The 23295-nt window shown below is 50.2% G+C and overlaps 1 protein-coding gene across 2 annotated transcripts; it reads right to left on the reverse strand.

Annotated features, from left to right (window-relative positions):
* Positions 1 to 629: 629 nt before the first annotated feature.
* CPT1C (carnitine palmitoyltransferase 1C) lies at positions 630 to 23295 on the reverse strand. Of its 2 annotated transcripts, XM_081273419.1 has the most exons (20): positions 22367 to 23295; positions 21828 to 21872; positions 21498 to 21650; positions 17588 to 17727; positions 14738 to 14909; positions 14394 to 14495; positions 14175 to 14312; positions 7587 to 7664; positions 7274 to 7381; positions 7089 to 7173; positions 6605 to 6800; positions 6311 to 6493; positions 5529 to 5634; positions 3897 to 4013; positions 2993 to 3157; positions 2646 to 2780; positions 1903 to 2055; positions 1556 to 1669; positions 1366 to 1458; positions 630 to 1211 (listed from the first exon to the last, which is right to left on the reverse strand). In XM_081273419.1, exons 3-20 carry the CDS (start codon positions 21636 to 21638, stop codon positions 1014 to 1016), a joined length of 2424 nt encoding a protein of 807 aa, XP_081129545.1. In that variant the 5' UTR covers positions 21639 to 21650; positions 21828 to 21872; positions 22367 to 23295; the 3' UTR covers positions 630 to 1013. The 2 variants fall into 2 exon arrangements, with proteins under 2 accessions (XP_081129545.1, XP_081129546.1); XM_081273420.1 differs by lacking the exon at positions 630 to 1211 and having other exon boundaries at positions 2646 to 2775.

Genomic DNA, 23295 nt, shown 5'->3' on the forward strand with positions numbered 1-23295 from the left:
TCATCCCCACCTTTTAGAGGGACGGATGTGAAAGTGCTTGTGGACAGTGTTTGAGACCACCACAGAGTGGTGGATCGACTGTGGAGACTGACTTGCTCAGAACTTAGGTGGTGTTGTGGTGGTATCCTCAGGCTTGATGGAAGCCATGGTGGTTGCAGTCCTGGGTACTGGAATCAAATCGTGGGTTGGAAGGTTGGGGTTTGGTGCTGGTACAACTGTGGTTGGGCTGGTGGGATTGTAGTGGTGGCACATTGGAGGAATAATACAGGTGTGATCAGGAAATAGGAGGTTTAAAGTCCAAAGTTTAGATATGGGAAAGATGGGAAAGGAAGTTTGGTGGATATGGTGGAGTTTGGGGTAGGATTTTTTCATGTTGATTGTGTGGTTCTAGCTGCAGTTGAGTTGCTGGGGGCACGGGAGTGTGGGTCCTGGAGTTATTGATTGCTGGATCATGGCAGAGGTCAGGAGGGCGGACATTCCCTAGTCAGGGGGGCAGAATCCACCACAGAGAAGAGGCTGAAATGGCTGGGGTTGGGTTGGGTAGTCAGATTCTCCATGGAAGTGGCTGGGGATGTAGCTCAAAGGTGGATGTTTTGCCTAGAGTGCCTGAGGCCCTGTGTGTCCATAATTTAGGTTTATAAAGGAGTTTGAGGTGGAAGGCTGGTGGGGCAGCAGGAACCGAGCTCATGAGAACCCATGGGGTCTTGGATTGGAACTGGTCAGGAAGGGCTGGTTCACTATGGTTAGAGGCAGGAATGAAGCAGGTTGGCAGGTGCTGGGGCTGTAACTGAGGTTGTAACTAGGAATCCATGGTGGGGCTGGGTGCATGGAAACTCTTCTCTGGCACCCTGATCCTCACCTCCATCACCCCTGCCCAAGGGCACAGTGGAAACCACACACCCAGCTCACACATCTTTATTGGCCCAGATTTTGGGCTGCCAAACTGGCCGCCCTGTCCTGCGCCAGCCCAGCTGTGGGGATCTACACACTCGTCCCTGAGGGAGACCAGCTCCCTACTGGAAGGGGTCAGCGGGTGTGGAGGTCCTGGGTGCCTTGGAATCCACAGTCTTATTGGAGATAAATCCACGTCTGTGTCCCGAGTCCTCATCCCCTGGCCCTCTGCGCCGGCGCTTAAGACGCTGCCCTGCCTGGAACAAGGAGGCCACGTCCAACAGAGCATCCTCCATGTGCTGCCCCAGCCGGTGGGAGTCCTGGAGGAAACACACAAGCAGGGGAAGCTGGGGCTCGTGGGGCTGAGCGACACAAGGGGTTAGACACCCGCTCCAAGGAGACAGGGCTTGGGCCAGGACCCCTGGGTCCGAGGGAGGAGGGTGGGGGTGGAGGCGGCGGTCCAGCCTGTCTCACCGTTTTTGTGCTTGATTTTTTGCTGGAGATGTGGAAGGTGATCACGTCATCCCCCATGAAGATGTAAGAAACCCCGTACCCATGGTCATCCGCCTGCAGTGGGAGAAAGTGAAGGAAACAAAATAACTCCCTCCCGCGCAGGAGAGCCGCCAGCTCCTCCTCCCTCGGGCCCAGGTCCCCAGCTCCGCACAGGGCCGAATCCGCCACCCGAGGAAACGTAATCTGGGTAGTTGTGGACATCAAACAGGTGCGTCTGCTGCACAGGGATCTGGCTGGTGGACAGCGGCCACTGCTCCGAGTGAACCTGAGGACAGGAGACAGTCACGTGTTCAGGAAAGACAGACCTGCCCCGGGCTCCTCTAGGTCGGTCCACCCTCAACATCCCTCCTGATTCGCTAAGCGCCCGCCCCCTCTGGGGATTTCTCCCACCACCTCCCCTGCTGATTTCTCCTTTTCCAACCTCACCCTTGCTGCTCTGAAACCCTTCCCTTTCCCAGGGTTTCCCCAGCCTCCCCAACCCTTTCCCTACACCCCAACCTGGGCCAGGAAGGGTGACTGCACGTGGAGGAATCGGGACACGATGTAGAGCGCAAAGAGGTGGCGGTCGACCCCCTGCCCGCACATCGCTGCCTTCAGTAGAGCCTGGTGCTTCTCCACCGCCACTCGGAACAGGGCGAGGCACTGTGGGTCCTGGGGTCCCCGGGGAGGTCGCAGGTCATGGAAAGACAGGAGGTGGGCTTACTGCTGGGCCTGTGGCATGCCTGGCATCTAGCCAGTTTGCAACATCCCTGCAAGGCAGGGATATTCACGCCACTTTACAGAAGGAAATCAGGCTCAGAATGGGAAGTCACTTGCCCAAGGTCACACAGCAAGCAAGGCAAAACCAGGTGGGTTCCCAGGTCTGTCTGACTCCGGAGCCCAAACTCCTTCCACTGAACCACAATATCTCATAGATAAAGGGAGGCAGGAACAGAGGTGCCTTGGGGGAGGTTCTGGGCAGAGAGGTTATGAGGAATGGTGCATCTGGTCACAAGGTTACACACGCTAAATAAGCAAAGAGAGCCATACTGGAAACAGGGCTCCCTCTTGGGTGCTCCCCCAGTGCTCTGTGTGACCGCCATAAGAGCAGGCTATGCGGGGCTATCTCTGTCTCAATCCATGGGTTCTTTGAAGCCAGAGACCAGGTCTGGTTCCTCCTTTGTCCCTGGCGCCCCGTCACAGAGCCCAGCCACAAGTGTGAGCAAATGCCTGAGGGAAGCCTCCCAGGAGGCCACACCCACTGTCTTCTCCTGGTCCTCCATGGCTCTCACGAAGTCGCAGGCCTCCCGCGTGCAAGACCGCACGGTCTCGGTCCTGCCTTCCAGGAACAAGCGTGTCATGGCCGACTCGTAGGTCAGGCAGAACTGACCCCTGTCCTGGGGGACAAGGAAGAGAGGAGCCTGTCAGGAAGTGGTCACAGTTGACCCACCTCGTCCAGACCTCCAGCCTCCTGCCTGCAGTTTGTGGAGAAATCAAGATGGTGGATCCACCAGGGCAAAGACAAGTAATGGAGGAGGCTGAGAGGCAGGTGGTGGGAGCCCAGGGAGGCTGAGGTCCCGATGGGCTGGGATGGGGGACTGAGACTGACCCGGAAGTGGGCCAGCTGCAGGGCCATCTGGACAAAGCTGTCTGGAGACAGATGGCAGCGTTTGATGAAGCTCTTGCCAAAGTGGGAGAAGGGGAAGACGTGGCAGTCGACGTTGCTGGACAACGTCTCGGCTCCCCGCAGGGCAAGAGAGATGGACAGGTGGACCTGCCGGAGAGCGAGGGAGGAGGGATGGTTGGTCTTACAGATGGGGCTGATTAGAGCCAGGAATGGGGCTGGGAGATGGCATGGAGTTGGGGGGGGGGTATGGAGGGAAGGAAGGATGAAGTCATTGACGGGTGGAGATGGCAGGGATGGAGATGGGGTATGAGCTGTGGCCAGAGATAGAGGTGCAGCGGAGCGCTTGCCTGGGCTGCTGGGCTGGGGCTGGGACAGGGCTAGGGGTTGGGTCAGAGCTTGGGGGTAGTCAGAGCTTGGGGCTGGGACAGGGCTGGGGGCTGGGACAAGGCTGGGGGCTGGGTCAGGGCTGGGGCTGGAACAGGGCTGGGGCTGGGATAGGGCTAGGGCTGGGGCTGGGACAGGGCTGGGGGCTGCTCTGGAGACTGAACTGAGGTTGGGGCTAGGGCAGGGGAGGGGCTGAATCTAGGAATGGTCCCCTGTTGGGAATGAGGGGGACTGGAGTGGGGAGAAGTTGGGCTTGGTGACGGGACAGGACTGGGGTAGGGTGAGTTGAGCGGGTTGGGCAGTGGGACAGGCGGGAGTGGGGCTTGAGAAGGAGCTGGATACAGGCTGGGCTTTGAGGCTGCAGACGTGTTTGAGTGTTAGATCTGGCATGAGGTATGGACAGGGGTTGGCGTTAGGGTTGATTCCAAGGTCAAGGGTAAGGATGGGGAGGGCTTTAGAACCAAGGCTAGGATTTGGGGGCTTGAAGGAAGCCTGACTTCACCTGTTCTGGAAGGTCCCACTGCAGCCGCTGGGGCTGGGGCAGCGTGGGGTCAGGACGCCCCTTGCAGTGGCCATCTGCTGAGTAGCCCAGCTGAAAGCATTCTGTAGCCAGAGTGAACTGTGGACAACCAGAGGCTGCGAGAGGCCCTCCTCCCTGTGGACTGTGGCCATCTGACCAGGCTGTGTCTCTTCAGGGAAGGGCATTCCCTAAGAACCACCGACCCCGAGGTTCACGGTGGGCTCCCAGGTTCATGCGCATAGAGAACAGGACTAACGCTTTAGCTGCTGCTGCTGACCCTGTCACCAGCAGCAGCCTCCCTTCCCAGGACCCCGCCACCATCCTGGGACTGGAAAGAAGCTGCTGTGAGGCCCAGCTTTCACTGGGATCCGGTGCTGCCCACACCTCGTGCCAAATATTTTAAATCTGCCCTGACCAGGCACCTGCTGTACCTGCCCTCGAGGTTCACATTTCAGTGACATCTCACAACCACCCTAGGACATGGCCTTGACCTCCCACTGTGACATCCAACACATAGGATGAGAACCTCACTTGTTTATTTTATTTATTTTGTGGTCCTGGAGATTGAACCCAGGGATGCACTACCCCTGAGCCACATCCCCAGCCCTTTTTATTTTTTGAGACAGGGTCTCACTAAGTTGTTGAGGCTGGCCTGGAACTTGTGGTCTTCCTACCTCAGCCTCCCGAGTCACTGGGACTTTAGGTGTGAGTCACACCAGAAAGAACGCCTCATTTGTGGCGTAAGAGTTTATGTTCATCTTTTTCTTACCCTTTGTTACCTCTCTTCTATTTATTTTTTGTGGTATTAGGGATCAAACTCAGGCTGCATGCTAGCAAGTGCTCTACCACTGAGCTACATCCCAGCCAAGACCCTCTTTTTGTTTTCTTTAAATTTTAAGGCAGGGTCTCACTGAATTTCTCAGGCGGACCTCCAACTTGTGATCCTCCTGCCTCAGCCTCCTGAATAGCTGGAATTATAGGTAAGTGCCAGCCACCGTGTCCAGCTCACATCTTGTCTTTAGTCAATATGCAGAGATGACAAACTGGCATGAAGTGGTCTGAAGGGTCTAAGGTTAAACTGAATTGAGTTTCACTTAAAGATATAATTAGGCTGGGTGCAGTGGATCACACTATTATCCCAGCTACTCAGGAGGCTGAGTCAGGAGGATGGCAAGTTCAAGGCCAGCCTCAGCAACTTAGAAAGACCCTTGAGTAGTTCAGTGGTAGAGTACCCCCCTGAGTTCAAGACCCAGCATATCTCTCTCTCTCTCTCTCTCTCACACACACACACACACACACACACACAAATCCAACTGATTCACTTGAGGAAGGAAACACTGAAGCTCAGAGCAGGAGAGTAGCTTGCCCAAGATTACATAGCAAACCAGAGCTAGAAGATTGTTCTTCTCGGTATGTGTTGGTGGAAAGGCCTTACACTGTGGTGTCAGAGCACTCTGGATTCATGTTCTGACTCTGCAACTCTTTGCTGTGTGACTCAGGGGAAAAACACTTCCCTTCTCTGAGCCCCCACTACCCACATTCAGCAAAGGAAGCCATCATCCCCAACTTGCTTCTCCACCTGCCCACCCCCAGCCTGCAGCAGCTACTGCCTACCTCCCACATGTGTCCTGAGATGGGACAGTCAGCCCACGAGTGCTCCACACTGAGGCCCAGCTTCCCGTTGGAGAAGACAATCAACGTGAAGGATTTGTCAAACCAGCTGTGGGAGAAAGTTCAGCAGGGGCACAGAGGTGGGGAGCAGTGAAAAAGGCTTGGGATGCATTGTGGGACTTGCTGGGGAGTTTCAGGAAGGAACATGAGGACAGCTGGAATGTTGGTGTGGGGACCCCTCTAGGAGTGCTGGGGGTCTGTAGCAGGTGGCTCTGTAGGGTCCCACAGACATGTCTAAGATGTAGGGCATTCAGGAATTTTGAGGTAATTTTTAGACATCCTGGACCTGGGATGTCACAGTGGAGCCCTGTGGGCAAGGAAGTTTTCTGAGGCTCTGCCTGTGTGTGTGTGTGTGGGGGGGCGGGGGGCTCAGGTCCGGGGAACCTGGGTTTGGAGTGACTGCATGAAGATTTGAGGGTTCAATGGTCCAAGCTCTGAATTTGAGGTTCCCACATTCGGGGTTCAATGGCTCTGGGATCTGGGGTCTCTGGGTCTTGGGAATGCTGAGTCTGGTTATGGGTCTAGGGTCTCAGATCTAGAGGTTTCTAGGTCTAGCTCAGGGACTTGGGGTCTCAGGTCTGGAGCCCTAGGGTCCTGGTTATGGATCTGGGGTCTCTGGTTCAAAGGTCTCTAGTCCCAAGGCACTGGGTATGGGGTCCTCAGCCCTGGATCTAGAGGTTGTCCAGGCCTGGGGTGCAGGGTCTTGTTGCCCAGGGCTGACTCACCGGTCGTGGCCCCTGCCGACCAGCAGAGCGTGGGCATAGGCATCCAGAGAAGCCGCGGGGTCCTCCCTGGTGAGCCCGGCTGGCTCCGCGACCAGAGACACAAAGAAAGCGGCCCCCTCCACCGCCTCCAGGGCCTGGGCGGCCTGGGTCTTCAGGGACTTCCGCACCTGGGCCCACATACCCCTGTCCGGCGGGACGCGCCTGAGCCAGCTGGCCCTCCGCCCTGCCCGGCCTCCACCCCGAGCCCCACCTGTCCTTCCACGGGCTCCGGAGCCCCTGCCTTCTGCACCTCACCTGGGAGCAGCCGTCAGGGCTGCCAGGTGCTCTTCATGGGGACAGGCGGGCGAGGGGTCATCTAGGATTCGCTGGAACTGCTGCTCCAGGGCCCTCGGGGAGAGCAGGCCATTTTGGGAATGGGTCCCCACACGGAAGAATCGACCCCGGTGGAAGACCGCCACATGTCGGCTGTCCTGGAGGTGGCGGATGTAGTCTAGGGTGGTGTTGGCAGAAGCAGCGGGTGGGGAAGGCCAGACACACGAGAAGAATAACGACCATGGGTTCAGCACTTCCTGTGTGCCTTGAGCAGTTCTTAACACGTGTCTCATCTTCACCCCCTAGGTACCACTATTATCCCATTTCAGGGATGAGGAAACTGAGGCAAGTTATAACCTGAGTAATAACTTGCCCCAGGCCACAGCGGAAAGATGGAAGCAGGCTGGCTCCGGAGGACCTGTAGTTTTGTCTCATCGGTGGGAGGGGAGGGGGGGGGTGGTCTCACCTTTTTGGACCCCTGGCACGCGCGTAGTGTTGAATATCTTCTCATACTGGGCAGAGCACAAGGGGCGCATTCCCATCAGCAAATTCTGCAGGAGGCCATTCGCTTGTGAGCTGCCTGCTGGGACCCATGGGGTCCCAACGCCAGGGGACCAGACCTCTGTCCCCAGCACGCAGTGGCTGTCTTACCGGGGGAATCTCCTGGCGGTTCAGACGGCGTCGGTACAGAAGCAGGGCATGGACCGCATTCCCTGCGCGAGCCGCCTGCAGCGGCGTGGGTGTGACATACAGGAAGTCCTGGGGGCCAGAGCAGACAGAGGTGGCAAGACACAGAGGCCAGGGTGCCCCTGAGGGGCGCTCCCAGTCCAAAACAGGGTAAAATTATTATTTGAGACCGCAGTCCCAGATTCAAGTCACAGGCCATAAATGCCACATTTTACCCAGGCACCAACCCTGGACCTGGGGCTCTCCAGCCACCCCCAGACCTTTCCGCCCCTCTCACCATCATGTAATAGTTGCTGTTCACCATCAGTGAGTTGCGGGAGCGCAGGTACACAAATTCTTCCCACCAGTCACTGACCTGGGAAGACAAGGAACCTTGAAGAAGAAGGACAGTGGGTTGGAGGAGCCTACTAAGTTTTCTATGTCACATAGGGAGGGTGGAGTTCGATGAAGGAGGGCATAATGATCAGTCACTAGCAATAACCTAGATGTCCATGGATAGAGGATCAGTTAACTAATCAATGCTACGCTCAGGCTGTGGAATATTACAAAGTTATTAAAAGAACAAGATGCATTGGTATTATATTTTTTATTTGTTATCTGTGTTTATTGACACTACATAAGCATCAAGACATATTTTTGAATGAAAAAAACCTAGGAGCACAAGGTATGTGGAATGATCGATTTGATTTTTTTTTTTTCTGTGCTGAGGATTGAGCCCAGGGGGTGCTTTACCACTAAGTTATATCCCCAGCCCTTTTTGTTTTATTTTATTTTTTAGTTGTAGTTTGACATAATACCTTTATTTTACTTATTTATTTTTATGTGGTGCTGACGATTGAACCCAGGGCCTCCCACGTGCTAGGCAAGTGCTTTACCGCTGAGCCACAAACCTTAGCCCCGCTCCCCCCAACCGCAGCCCTTTTTAAACATTTTTTAAAAAATGGGTTTTGCTAAGTTGCCTGGGATGGTCTCCAATTTTCGATCCTCCTCCCTCAGCCCCCTGAGTCACTGAGATCAAAGGTGTGCATCACTGTACCTGGCTCTGATTTGAAATTTTTAAAAATACCATTTTTATGTCCATCCACAGATAAATGGACAAGCAAAATGTGGAGATGGATATAGTAAAGTGTTATTCAACCATAAAAAGGGAAAAAAATTGTTTTGTGGTGCTGGGCATGAAGCCAGAGTCTTGTACTTGCTAATCACGAGTGCTATCTGAGCTACAGCCCAGAAACCTTAGAAGGAGCAAAGTTCTGACTCAGCTGCCACCCAGGTGGATCCTAAAGACCTGAGGCTAAGTAGAAGGAGTCAGGCTCCAAAGGACAACTATTGTACGATTCCATTTATACGAAAAACATAAACTTGGCAAACCCAGAGAGGCAGAGAAGAGAATTTACCAGGGATAGACAGAGTTTGTTTGAGATGGTGAGAAAGTTCTGGAAATAGATACTGGTAACTCAATAGATAGATGGCAACACAACATGGTTAATGAATCAACACCATTGAACTGGAGACTTAAAAGGTGAAAATGTAAAGCTTTATGCTATATATATTTTACTACAATAAAAATTATGTATATTTATGTATGGACCTATTTCTTTGGGTACAGAATATGCTTATAAACATCTAAGACCCTGGCCAACGTGTTTCTCACAGGTAATGAGATAGCAGAATTAGAGGGAGGTGGCTGGAGAGGACTTAATGTTCAAGATGTTTTCCTTTTCTACATTATAGAATCTATCACATATATGTGTTTACTTGCATCTTCTTTTGGGGGGGAGGTACCGGGGATTGAACTCAAGGGCACTCAACCACTGAGCCACATCCCCAGCCCTATTTTGTATTTTATTTCAAGACAGGGTCTCATTGAATTGCTTAGCACCTTGCCTTTTGCTGAGGCTGGCTTTGAACCTGTGATCCTCTTGCCTCAGCTTCCTGAGTCACTGGGATTACAGGCTTGCACCTCTCACCGGGATACTTGCATCTTAAAGTTTATGGCATCTTACATTTCCTTATACTTAGAACTGGGGATGTGCTATACCTTCTAGAAAAATCCAGAAGCTTCTGGCAAATGCTAGAAAAGCTCTATAGTGTGCAGTATAATAAGCATCTGCATACATCAGACTTCCTCAAGCTGTGCATCTTTCTTAAGATCTGTGCATTTTACTCTGTAACATTTTAATATATATAATAAAAAATTCTTTTTTTTTAAAGAGAGAGTGAGAGAGGAGAGAGAGAGAGAGAATTTTTAATATTTATTTTTTAGTTCTCGGCGAACACAACATCTTTGTTGGTATGTGGTGCTGAGGATCCAACCCGGGCCGCACGCATGCCAGGTGAGCGCGCTACCGCTTGAGCCACATCCCCAGCCCCAAAAATTCTTTTTAATAGAGAAAAAATTTCAGCACCAAGCCTCGCTGAAAGGTGTCTATAACTCAGCAGAAAATCCCAGAAACAATAGTGGAGCAAGGTTTCAACCTCAGGAATCAAACAGTGTAGGAAGGGGAAGGGGTAGTGACGAATCAGACTGGTTAGAAAATCCCCAACAAGAGGGGAAAATTAGGCCAGTTTTACTAAAAGCTGCTTTAGTGCCCTGTGTCAATGGCTTTAGTGACATCACGGGTTCTTCCTGGAAGTGCCACCTGGCCAAGGGGGATGAAGCTGGGTGGTGGCAAAACAGCGCAGCACAGGACCGTCCTCAGTGCCTCAGCCAACTTGCTGCTTTACATTTTCCTCCTTAAAATCTGCTCAGGGATGATTTTTGCTATAAACCTCAATCTCAATGAGCTCTTTTAAGTATGTAAGGTATGTTTCACAGTCCCTGCAAATGCTCAATGAGTGAATGTGGCACTCCTGGGAAACACAGAGATGGGGCCCTCAAGCTTCGGGTCACATGTCTGTCTCCTGGATAAACCCAGGTGATATTCATCAGAGTGCTTCTGTTTAAAACCATCTTGTTAGCTGAATGCTGTCCGGGCACTGGCACCGAACTCACGACCCAGAGCACCTGAAGGAAGCTCATCCAACACATGTATTCTCTCCAGAAGGCAAATCCAGCCTCCTGTGCTCAAGAGCAGCAGCACTTCAGCACCACACTGGGGACATTTTAAATAGCAAAATCACCAAGAAAAAGCACAAAAATGCAAAAAAAAAAAAAAAAAAACAGCGCTAAAAAAGATACTTGTTTACAGCAGGGGCACTGAAACCAGAAGGCAGAGGATTGTCTCGTTCAACCAAAGCTGAGAACTTTTTTTGTCCCTCTCTTGTGTCCTCAAATGACAATGAAAAAGCTGCAAGAACTGATTTGGGGGTTACAAATAGATTTTAATGAGTGGGTGAATTTGCAAACATAGGATCCCTGGAGAAATCACTGCGGCACCCGCTTGGGATCCCAGCTAGTCAGGAGGCCCAGGGAGGAGATCAATAGTTTGAGGCCAACCTCAGCAGTGTAGTGAGACCCTGTCTCAAAACAAAAGATACAAAGGGCTGGGGGTGTAGCTCAGTGGTAGAGTGCCCCTGGGTTCAGTCCCCAGTACAGAAAGGGGATCACTGTGTCAGACTTTCGCTGGCCTCATTTTGATGGTTGTGCATTAGATAATAGTGTATGTTAAAATTGGCAGTGGTGTGGAGATGCAATAAACATGTCTGTGTATGTTGTGTATGTATATATATGAGCATGTGTGTGTATGTATATAAGAATCTGGTCTAGGCATGGAGGAAAAATAATATAAGACCAGATGCTGGCATCAACATGGACATGAAGATCAATGGAGAAGAAGACAGACAAACCCACACACTTACAGTCATCTGATCCTTGACAGATGCCAAAAGTAGATGTGGAGAAAAGACAAGGCTTTTAAACAAATGGTGCAGGGAAAACTGGGTATTCATATGTAGAAGAATGAAATTAGATCCCTATTTCTCACCCTGCACAAAAGTCAAATCAAAGTGGTTCAAAAACTTAGGAATTGGACCAGAAAACTTGCAACTGCTAGGAGAAAACATCCATCATATAGATGCAGGCTTCCTTAACAAAGCTCAAGAAATAAAACCAAGAATCAATAACTGGGATGCCATCAAATTAAAAATCTTCTCCATAGCAAAGGAAATGATTAAGAGAGTGAAGAGGAAGTCTACAGATTAGGAGAAAATCTTTGTCAGCTACTCCTCTGACAGAGGATTAATATCCAGAATAAAGAACTCAAAAAACTTAATGCTAAAAAATTAAATAAGCCAATCAATGAATGGGCAAAAGAACTAAACAGAAATTTCTTAAAAGAAACACAAGTGGACAAAAAATATGAAAAAAATGTTTAATGTCTCTAGCATTTAGGGAAATGCAAATCAAAACTACACTAAGATTTCATCTCACTTCAGTCAGAATCACACACCTGTAATCCCAGCAGCTTGGAAAGCTGAGGCAGGAGGAGCACGGGTTCAAGGCCAGTCTCAGTAATTTAGGGAGGTCATAAGCATCTTAGCAAGACCCTGTCTCAAAATAAAAGAATAAATAAAAAAGGCTGGAGATGTGGCTCAGTGGTTAAGCACCCCGGGTTCAATCCCTGGTTTCAACAAACAAACAACAATAACAATAACAATAACAACAACAACAACAACAAAAACCATGAACAATAATAAATTCTGGCAAGGATGAGAGGAAATAGGTACACTTGTATATTGTTGGTGGTACTGAACATTAGTGCAACCACTCTGGAACATAGTGTGGAGATTCCTCAAAAAACTAGGAATGGAAACACCATATGACCCAGCTATTCTACTCCTTGGAATTTATCCCAAAGATCTAAAATCAGCATACTGTAGCAATCCAGGCACATCTATGTTTATAGCAGCACAATTCACAATAGTCAAATTATAGAATCAACCCAGATTCCCATAGATAAATGGATCAAGAAGACGTGGTAAATAGATACACAATGGAGTTCTACTCAGCCTTAAAGAAGGATGAAGGAATGGCATGTGCTGGTGGAAGATGGAGAAGATTAAAGGAAAGGAGGTGGGGGAGGGAGGGGATTGGAGATTATAAAGCCACAAGGAAGATCAGTGCAGTAAGAGGTAAGAGGGAGGGAAGAAGAGAAAGGGGAAGAAAGATGGGATAAATTTGACAAAATCATGATATATACATATGTGTGTACACACACACACACACACACACCCCAAAGGGAGTTTCACCTGTAAGGTATTTGTAGAAAGTGCCAATAGAGGAGAAAGAATGGGGAAAGGGGGAATGGGGATTGCAATCAAATTTCTTACATGTATAATTTTGTCAAAATGAACCCAAATACTATGTATAATTATAATGCTCTAACAAAAATGTTAAGGCCAGTAGCTAAGTGCAGCGGCACACGCCCATAATCCCAGTGGCTGGAGAGTTCCAAGCCAGCCGCAGCAACTTTGCAAGGCCCTCAGCAACTCAGTGAGACCCTGTCTCTAAATAACATTCAAAATAGTGTTGGGGATGTGGCTCAGGGGTTGAGTGCCCCTGAGTTCAATCCCTAGTACAAAAAAAAAAAAAAAAATTAAGACCAGAGACCTAGGGCCAGTCTCTAGCACTGCATGAAAAAGAAAACAAACCCCGCCCTTCTGTTTCTGTAGACACTTCTCAGTGCCCTTCATCAGGTTCATCTGTTGGACCCTTGATCTTCCCCAAACCCTCTTCACTTCTCCCTCTCATTCCTGTCTTGGATACTCTTACCCAAGCCAATGTTTCAATTACCTTCAACAGACAAGGAGCCCATATGCTGTCTCACTTTAGGGTTCCTCTCCTGGCTTTCCCACACACTAGGGCTCACCCTGATCCTCTCCTGCTCCAAATCCTTCCATGACTCCCTAGTACCTCCCCAGAAAGTTCAGAATCCTCATCCTGAAGTTTGGCCTGTCCCCAGCAATCCACTATCACCTCCTAGCCATCCTGCCCTTTGTTCTAGCCACAGTAATGTTCTCCTTGATTCCAGCCCATGGGTACAATGTTCTACTTCTTTTCCTGTGAGCATGCCCTTCCTCTATGCCCTTGTTACCAACCTCGCGGGTTCCAATTTTCTCCAACTATAAAGACTCAGCCCTAATACCTCCATCTCACCCAGCAGTCATCTCCTTCAGTGACCCCTGAAATATTCATACCACCCCATCTGTCTCATCATTGCCATCTCGTCATATGCTTCCTGATTGCTATTTTTGGCTTCCCAGAGAATGTGAGACTGGCAAGTCCTGTTTTGGGTGAATCACTCACTAACTCACTCTGTGCCTCAGTTTCCCAAGGAGCTCGACGCAGTTAGGGACTTAGTTTCAGAACTCAGAAATAGAAGCCCATTTGGGGAAACTGTCCTTAAGCTCGAAGTGCTGGGTGGGTCTTGGAATTCAAGTTCCAATATTGGAAAGTGGGGGCAAAGCTCAGAATGCAGGGACATTTGGGGTGGAGGTCAGACTACTGTAGCTTTGAGCCAGGGCGCAAACTGTGGAGAGTGGTCCAGGGCTCTGATTCCCAGCGCACGGGGCGGGGCTACTGGGTGGGGCGGGGCTAATGAGCGCACGCCTGGAGCGGGCCTCCAATCACAGCAGGGCATGGGGGGGCGGGTCGCGGAGGGGAACGTAGGGCTAGCGGGAAGAAGGGGCGGACCAGCGGGGAGAAGGGGCGGGCCTGCGGGGAGAAGGGGCGGGCCAGCGGGGAGAAGGGGCAGGCCAGCGGGGAGAAGGGGCGGGCCTGCGGGGAGAAGGGGCGGGCCAGCGGGGAGAAGGGGCGGGCCAGCGGGGAGAAGGGGCGGGCCAGCGGGGAGAAGGGGCGGGCCAGCGGGGAGAAGGGGCCGGCGGGAACCTTTGCCTTCCAAGTGGGGCCTCGGGCGGGACTCACGTAATTGGACGCCCACCAGGACTTGAGCCACAGGTACCACTGCAGCAGCGACGCCTGCAGCTTCAGGAACTCCTGGGCCAGCCCCGTCGTCCAGTCGAAGTCCTCGTCGGAGAGGACGGGTCGGACAGACTCCAGATACTGATGAGGGAGGGCGGAGAAGACCGAGTCACGCCCCCGGCCGCCTCCTACCCCCCACCCCATCCCCGGTTCCAGAAGCACCTTGCGCACGGTGTCCTGCACCGAGGGCACCGGCTGGCGCGGCAGCGAGCGCTGATAACTGAAGAGCACCGGGTGGCGGCCAGAGAATATGCGGACCAGGGCCTGGGGGAAGGAGGCGGGGGGATGGACGGAGGTTACAAGGTCTTTAGATCGCAATGAGGCCGGAGGGGGTGGTGGGCAAATTAGAGTGAATGGTACACAGACGTAGAAAGGTAAATGAGAGAGAGAGACAGAAGAGGAAAGGAAGAAAGAGACATTAAGGGGGGGGGGGAGGGACAGAGGTCCGCAGAGAGCGACCAGAGAACTGTGTCATGAGTGCATGGTATATGGGTCCCCTCACATACCAGCCAGGTCTTGGTGGTTGAGGACATGGCTTCGTGGGGTTCAAGAAGCCAGCCGTGGTAGGACAGAAGCAGCCTCAGCGCCACGTGAAGTGTGAAGATCAGGGCTCCCCACAGACACGAGGCAAACAGCGCAGCTGCCAGAACACCCCGGAGCCTATGGTGCTGTCCACCCCTGGAGGGAGAGAGCAAAGCTGGCTTGGGTCTCTTGGCTTCTGGCTGCGGAGGGGTGTCTTAATACAACTGAAGTCAGACAGAGAAGTCCTTTTTTTCTCATCTGATGTGGGTGGGAGCCTCCTGTGTCCCCTACCCCACTTTGTGGTGGAAGCTAATGGCTTCCTCCTCCTCCTCCTCCCCTGCCGCTCCCCGTCCCCCTTCTCACTAAGTTGCCCTTTCCCTCTCTTTCTCCCTCTTCTTTTTGTTACTGGGCTTTGAATCTAGGGGCGCTTTACCATTGAACTACATTCCAGAGCTTTTTATTTTGAGACAGGTTCTTGCTAAGTTGCTGAGGCTGGCTGCAAACTTTGGACCCTCCTGCCTCAGCCTCTTGAGTCTCTGGAATTACAGGCATGTGCCAGTGACTGGTGTCATCAAGCTTCTAAAATCACTTTTCGGGCTGGGGATGTGGCTCAAGCGGTAGCCTGCTCGCCTCGCATGCGTGCAGCTGGGGTTCCATCCTCAGCACCACATACAAACAAAGATGCTGTGTCCGCCAAAAACTAAAAAATAAATATTGAAAATTCTCTCTCTCTCTCTCTCTCTCTCCCCTCCCTCCCTCCCTCCCCTCTCTCTTAAAAAAAATAAAATAAAATAAAATCACTTTTCACAGAAAATGGTAGATGCTTAATAAGCCAGACCAATTAGTTCTGTTGAGGGGAGACTTTTCCCTCACAGGAAATTATAGCCTAAGGTGGCAGCACCTGTGAACTCCGAGACCTGGTTGGAAATGCACATTCTTGCACATTCCAATACAGCTCAAGTTCAGGAAACACTGTCAACATTTTCGAAGTTGGAATACACAGGTGAGAAAAATCTCGCCCAGAGGACTAGGGTCAAATCACTTCCTCTCTGAAGACTGCATAAATCTAACCTTCCTAGAAATGTCTACATCTAGCTGGGCGCTATGGCACACACTGTAATCTCAGCTCCTTGGGAGGTTGAGACAGAAGAATAGCAAGTTTGAGACCAGCCTGGGCAATTAGTGAGACTGTCTCAAAATAAAAGAATAAAAAGGGCTGGATGTAGCTCAGTGGTAAAGCACTCCTGACTTTCAATTGAAAGAAGAAAGAAAGAAAAGACAAATAAAAACAACTTTTTACATCTGATCCTTGATCTGCCCCCTTAGGCCACTTGCACAAAACCTGAACCTTTTTCCTCATATGAAGACTAATCCAAGTATCAGGATCAGAACCTAGTACCACTTCACCTGTCTCTGTTTTTCAAACCCTTCCTAAATTTGATGACAAGGATAATAGTGCAAAGATAACTTGATTTAGTAGCCTCCTGGTGCTAGTGTATATACCACATACATGATTTTGATTAATTCTTTCAAGAATCTTTTTTTTTCTTTAAAGAGAGAGTGAGAGACAGAGAGAGAGAGAGAGAATTTTTTAATCTTTATTTTTTAGTTTTCGGCGGGCACAACATCTTTGTTTGTATGTGGTGCTGAGGATCAAACCCGGGCCGCACGCATGCCCCTCGAGCGCGCTACCACTTGAGCCACATCCCCGGCCCCTCTTTCAAGAATCTTAAGAATTAATTGTGATCGGTCTGGGGTTGTAGCTCAGTGGTAGAGCGCTTGCCTAGCACATGTGAGGCACTGGGTTTGATCCTCAGCACCATATAAAAATAAAATAAATAAAGATGTGTGTCCATCTACAACTTAAAAATATATTTTATTTTTTTAAAGATAGTCATGGATTTATTTATTTATTTATTCTTTTTTTGTGGTGCTGGGGATTGAACCCAGGGCCTTGTGCATGCAAGGCAAGCACTCTACCAACTGAGCGATATCCCCAGCCCCCACCCAAATATATTTTATCTTATTTTTTTTTTTAATTTTTAGGTGTAGATGGACACAACACAATGCCTTTATTTTTTTTATGTGGTGCTGAGGATTGAACCTGAGTCCCGCCCATGCGAGGTGAGTGCTCTACCACTAAGCCACAATCCCAGTCCAAAAAAATATATTTAAAAAAAGAACTTCAGGTGATTAAATTTAAAGAAAAAAAGAATTAATTATAATCTCTATTTTATAGATGACAATCTTGACCTTGAAAACAGAGAATAGTGAAGTTTCTCTCTCTCTCTCTCTCTTTTTTTTTTTTTGATACTGGGGATTATACCCATGGATGTTTTGCCACTGAGCCATATCAGTGGCAAAACATCTTTTTTATTTTCACATTTTTATTTTATATCAAAGTAAAAAAATATTTTTAAATTTTGAGACAGGGTCTCACTAAGTTGCCTAGGGACTCACTAAATTGCTGAGGTTGGTCTCAAACTTCCAACCCTCCTGCTTCAGCCTCCAAGTCACTGGGATTACAGTTGGGCATGAGTTCTCTTGACTAAGACTACATAACCAGAGACTGACCAAGCTCATAATTCTATTAGTATATATAACCATGTCTGGACATTTTCTAGTTTGTCACCATCCCTTTTAACAAAAAGAGCCAGAAAGAAAATATGCAGAGAAGAGAAGAAGTCACCTCTTTTGCCTGATGCTGTACCTTTAGGAATCTGACCCAAAGTTTCAGGTTACTTTTCTCTGGCAGGCACACCATAATGACAGAAAAACTTATGGTAGAAGGAGAAGGACTGAGGAGGTTACTGGGATGAAGGGGGGAACCTCACCAGTCTGGCAGCAGTTCTTTAATCTTCTCCATCAATCCTAGAGAAGGATCAAGCTGCAGGAACCAGGCAAGCTGGATGGCACTGAAGAGGAAGAGCCAGCTGAGGGGGGTGGCAGGGAACACACCCGTGAGAAAGTCATTCTGTGGGGAGGAAAGGGCGTCTGTTCCATTACCTGTCCACTCTTGTGAGCACCTGCTTTGCCACATTCTCAGATATTTGTCAGGCCCTGGGCTGGGTGCTTAGGATCCAGCCAGGGAACGAAGACCTGGGTCCTGGGTTGGGGAGGTAAATCTGGACCAAGTGAGTGCTTGTGGCAGTAGGACAAGAAAAAGGAGCCCCATGGTGGCAGGTTACTGGGACTGTGGGCGTCAAGGAAGTCTCTGGAGAAGGATTCCCTAAGGCAAGACCTCAAAGGTAAACCATCAAAAGAGTAAACAGATCCCTGTACAGAGGCAGGTCTGGAGCTTAGGATACCTTCTAGAATTTCTAGAACTATCTGGTCATGGGGCAAATGAGGAATGAGTGACAACTCTGCTGATTAACTAGACTCCCAGGAAAGCATGGAAGGAGCACAAACTTCTTTTTTGGGGGGTGGTGGTGCTGGTACCATGGATTGAACTCAAGGGCACTTGACCACTGAGCCACATTCCTATTTTTTTTTTTTTTTTGTACTGGGGATTGAAACCAAGGTTGCCTAACCACAAAGCCACATCGTTTTTTGTATTTTATTTAGAGACAGGGTCTCCCTGAGTTGCTTAGTGCCTTGCCGCTGTTGAAGCTGGCTTTGAACTTGCGATCCTGCCATAGCCTCCCAAGCCACGGGGATTACAGGCATGCACCTCCACACCTGGTGGGATCACTAACCTTTTTTTTTTTTTTTTTTTGTAGTTGTAGACGGACAGCATGCCTTTATCTTATTTATTTTATGTGGTGCTGAGGATCGAACCCAATGCCTTACACATGCAAGGCAAGTACTCTGCCAATGAGCTACGGCCCCAGCCCCAGGACCACTAACCTTTAGTGAGTACTTACTACCTTCTATGGATCGATTACAAGGATTAACTATTATTCATTCATTCATTCATTCATTCATTCATTTTGCAGTGCTGGGAATGGAACTCAGGGCCTTGTGCATGCTAGACCAGCACTCCACCACTGAGCCACATCCCCGGCCCCATTGTTAACTCTTTTTTTAAAAAAATATTTTATTTTAGTTGGACACAATACCTTTATTTTATTTTTATGTGGTGCTGAGGATCGAACCCAGGGCCTTGCACGTGCTAGATGAGGGCTCTACTACTGAGCCACAACTCCAACCCCCCATTATTAACTCTTTAATTCCTCTGAACAACCCTGTGAAGTTATGTATCCAGTCCTCTGAATCTGTGGGTTCCACATTTGTGGGTTCCACCAACCACAGATCAAAAATATTAGAAAAAAATCACATCTTTATTGAATATATACAGACTCCTTTTTCTTTTCCTTACTCCCAAAACAATATGGTGTAACAGCTATTTTCACAGCATCACATTATATTAGGTATTTAAAGTAATCTAGAGAGCCAGGCACAGGGACAAGATCCCTGTGCTTCCAGGGACTTGGCAACTTACTGAGAACCTGTCCCAAAATATAAAGGGGTGGGAATGTGGCCCATTGGTAGAGTACCACTGGGTTTAATCCCCATGTCACTCACACTCACACATACACACACACACACACATTGAAACTGAAATGGTCACTTCAGTAAGCCAAGCGCTGTGCCAAACACAGTGTTTACAACAATCCCTGGGGTCAGGGACTGTCACAGTCCCATTTCATGAATGAAGAAAGTGAGGCTCAGTGATAAGTTTGTAGAACTGTTGCTCTGGTGAGCTGAGGCACGGGCCATTCATTGGGACCAACAGGAGCTGCAGCTCTGCAGTGTCTTGTGGGGTCCTACAGTGGAAGATGAAGGACATGAGAGTTCTAAGTAACCATCAGGGGACAGAGGTAGCTAAGGGATGGCAACCAATGTAAGGGTGTTGGGGGGAACTGGGCAGAGGGGACACTGATGCTGAAAAGGGACTCAGGTCGAATGCAGGGCAGCAGTCTAAATAGTTTACAGTGTGACACCAGCACTGCACCAAACTTCCCAGCTTCTGGAGATCCTTCTGGGCTGCCCCCTGAATGAACTTCAGCACCCCCTCCCCCACCGCTCAGCCTGGGAGCAGAGGGACTCTGAACACAGATGGTACTAGACTGCTAGAACCAGTGACCGAGGTTCTGGGGAGACACTGGCACCAGGCAAAAGTCAATCTATAAGACAGAAATCTGAATAGTAGTTGCCTTGCAGGCAGCTGGGGATGTGACTGCAGAAGACCATTCTAGAATGGTGGCAATTCCATCCTGATTGGCAGAGTTGCATGGGTGTTACCAAAATGTAAAGAAAGCCCACTTTAAAATATGTGCATCTTTCTGTACATTTTTTTTAGAATTTTAATATTTTATTTTTTAGTTCTCGGTGGACACAACATCTTTGTTGGTATGTGGTGCTGAGGATGGAACCCGGGCCGCACGCATGCCAGGCGAGCGCGCTACCACTGGAGCCACATCCCCAGCCCCTCTGTACATTATTATATGCTGTTTCCTTTTGATATTTTTTGGACCTCCAATGATGCCAAAATCCCCAGATGCTCAAGTCCTTTATATAAAATGCCTGGTACTTGCATATAACCTTCATACATCTGCCTGTAGACTTCACAGTATCTCTAGATGACTTGTAATTCCTAATTCGATGGAAATGCTATGTAAATAGTCAGTGTAGCCTATTCTTCATGGAATAATGACAAAAAAAGCCTATACATGTTCAGTAGAGGTGCAATTTTTTTGTAATAATTTCGCATCTGTGGATGCAGAATACAAGGACACAGAGGGGTGACTTGTCTATCTGTATATGTGCGTGTGTGTGTGTGTGTGTGTGTGTGTGTATCTAACTCTAGGGAACACATGGCCATCGTTGCTAGGTTGGCCAGGGGCGCAGGGGTCAGGGAAGGGCTAAGGGGACTCTCTGGGGATTTAGCTAGAACAGATACCTCTCCATTTAACAACCAGTACAGCCACAGAGATGCAATCCAGCCTATCCTGTCCAAACATCCCAGCTTCTGGAGATCCTTCTGGGATGCCCCCTGAATGAACATCAGCACCCCCGAACACCAATGGTACTAGACTTCTAGAACTGGCCATCCAGGTTCTGGCAGACACTGGCCACCAGTAGAGGCAGGGAGTCAGAATTATTTCCAGCACTGGGGTAGATAGCAGAGTGGGGAGTGAAGGAGTGCAGGGCCCAGGCCTTTAGAGGTTCATGCCAGAGGGCTAGTGGGGCTTTAGGATCAGAGGAAGTGGCACTCAGGCCCACTAGGCAAGGGCTGGGGGAAAGGATGGGCCTTCAGGATTGAGGTGTGTGCCAGCCAAGATCTTAAAAGGGCTCTGGAATGAGGAGCACCTTGTCTGGAGGCTGGAGAGGACAGGGAAAGGTGACAAGTGTGCCATAAGAGAGGGGGACTGGACTGGGGTATGGCTCAGCAGTGGAGCCTAACACTTGCCTAGCATGTGTAAGGCTCGGGTTCCACCTCCAGCTACAAAAATAAAAACAATTAGGAAGAGAGAAGTTGTGGAGATGCCAGGGGACTCTGTGGGGAAGGGTGGGGTGGTGATGGGATCCAGGAAGTAAGGACAGGTGAACAGGGGTCCTCAGTAGGTAAGGCTGGGCGTGCCAGAAGGAGACCAGCTACGGAGAAATGGCTGAAGGGGTGCTTGAAGTGGACATCCAGGTTCCCAGAAGGGGAGGACAGGAACCCAGAAGGGGGCCTTGGGCATCTGGGAGACAAGAAATTGGATGCCCAGAAGGAAACCAGCCAGCAGCCTTCCTCACCCAGAATCTCAAGAGATGCCTCTTCCAAGAGCGCAGGCCAGAGAGGTAGATCTCCTGCCACATAGGGCCACTGAGCTCCACTTCACCCTTGTCCGAAGTCAGCGAGGGCATGAAATTCACAGCCTGGTGGGCCTCAGCCATGTCACACGGGACCTGGGGGAGGGCAAAAAGTCATTCTCTGGATCCTCAATCCCTCCTCCCTAGACCCAGGGGTCCAGGCTTTAAGCCTCCTCCCTAAGACCCAGGGTCCAAACCCAAATGTCTTCTTCCCCAGGCCTACAGGCCCCCAGCCCCTTCTTTCAGCTAACCCTGGGAAATAGGACTGCTCACCTTTTCCTAAGCACCTGAGAGGTCTTGAGGGTCCTGGATGGAGACCTAAAGATGTTGGGGGAGGGACGTCAATTGAGAACCTCTGTGAACGCATAGAGAAGAGGGAAGGATCGCTCACACTAACACCTTTAGTTGCTCTGCAGAGAATGCAGAGCTAGGGCACTGTCCCCCGCCCCCAGTAAGACTCCGAGACCGGGGGTGGGAGAGGGAAACTGGTCCAGGGTAGTTTTAGGTTCATATGAAACGAACACCTGCCGGACGTTGACACGGTCCACCCCATTTCCGCTCCCCACTCCAAAGGGGTGGGCAGGGTCTATAAATTCATCAGCTGCCGGGAGACCCAGCGTCCCTTCCCCCTCCAGGGACTGGAGGGGAACGAGGAGGGAAGAACCTTACTGCGCATGCCTCGCAACCAGGGATGCTGAGGCCGCGAGCGGAGGAGAGCATTGAGGGCAAGGGATGGAGAAGCCCGCACGCCCAAGCCAGGACGCCGGCCTCCAGCCCCCAGAGGAGCTCGGCCCCTTCGGTTCCATACTTACGCTAAGTCAGGGGTCTTCAATCAGATCCTGGGGATCAAGATCGAGAACATCCCCTGCCCCACCGATTTTGTGCTCAGAGCTCAAGTCTTCTGCTGGCATATGTCCAGTCCGCGTGCGACAAGTACACGACTTGGTGACCGTCGTTCTCCGGAATCCTGCCCAACCCCAGGACCACCCGACACCCAGAAACCACGATTTCGGCCTCGCGTGTGCCCAGCCGGGTATTCAGGTCCCAGATTTCATCCCGCCCACTTCGGCGCTCGGCCTCCGGTCTCCGCCCCGTTCCACTCCCTCCGCGTTCTATCTCCGCCCCCTTCAAAAAATAAGGTCCAATCCCCTTCCTCCGTTGGGTACCCAGGCCTCAATTTCCTTCTGCCCAGCCCGATTCGCCACAGTTTGGCCTTCTTTATTCGGCTTTTTTGCTCGGAGCCTGGGGTTCTTAAACTTGGTCCTATGGACTAGGAGTTTTACTTTGCTTTCTCTTCGAAGACGAGGCTTGGCTTAGAACTTTCAACCCACCTCTGGGTACAGCGTGATAAGAGGGAGGAGATGCTTGGGGTCCGGTGGGTCCCCCAAAACTACCCACACAACCACGAAGAGATGTATGGGTTGATTTGGCACAAAGAAGGCGCTACAACGGATTGGATTCAAGTTACACAGTATGAGGGACTTCCGTTAGGGAAAAGGAACATAGAGTATTAGAAACCCGGCCCAGATTGAGAGGATAAAATGGGCACAGACAAGCAAAGACAAACATGAAACTCTTTGGTTTATTAAGCTCTGGACGTTAGTGTTCTGTCCAGGCTGGTTCTGGGTACAGCCCAGTCGCAGTCTGGAGAGAGGCTGGGGAAGACGACCCCAAGGGGAGAAGAAACTTGGGGACAGTAGCCTTCCTACACAGGCGGACACACTGAAGCCAGGGCAGGAGC

This window comes from Spermophilus citellus (assembly GCF_964194105.1).
Source record: "Spermophilus citellus genome assembly, chromosome: 18".
Classification (NCBI taxonomy): Eukaryota; Metazoa; Chordata; class Mammalia; order Rodentia; family Sciuridae; genus Spermophilus; species Spermophilus citellus.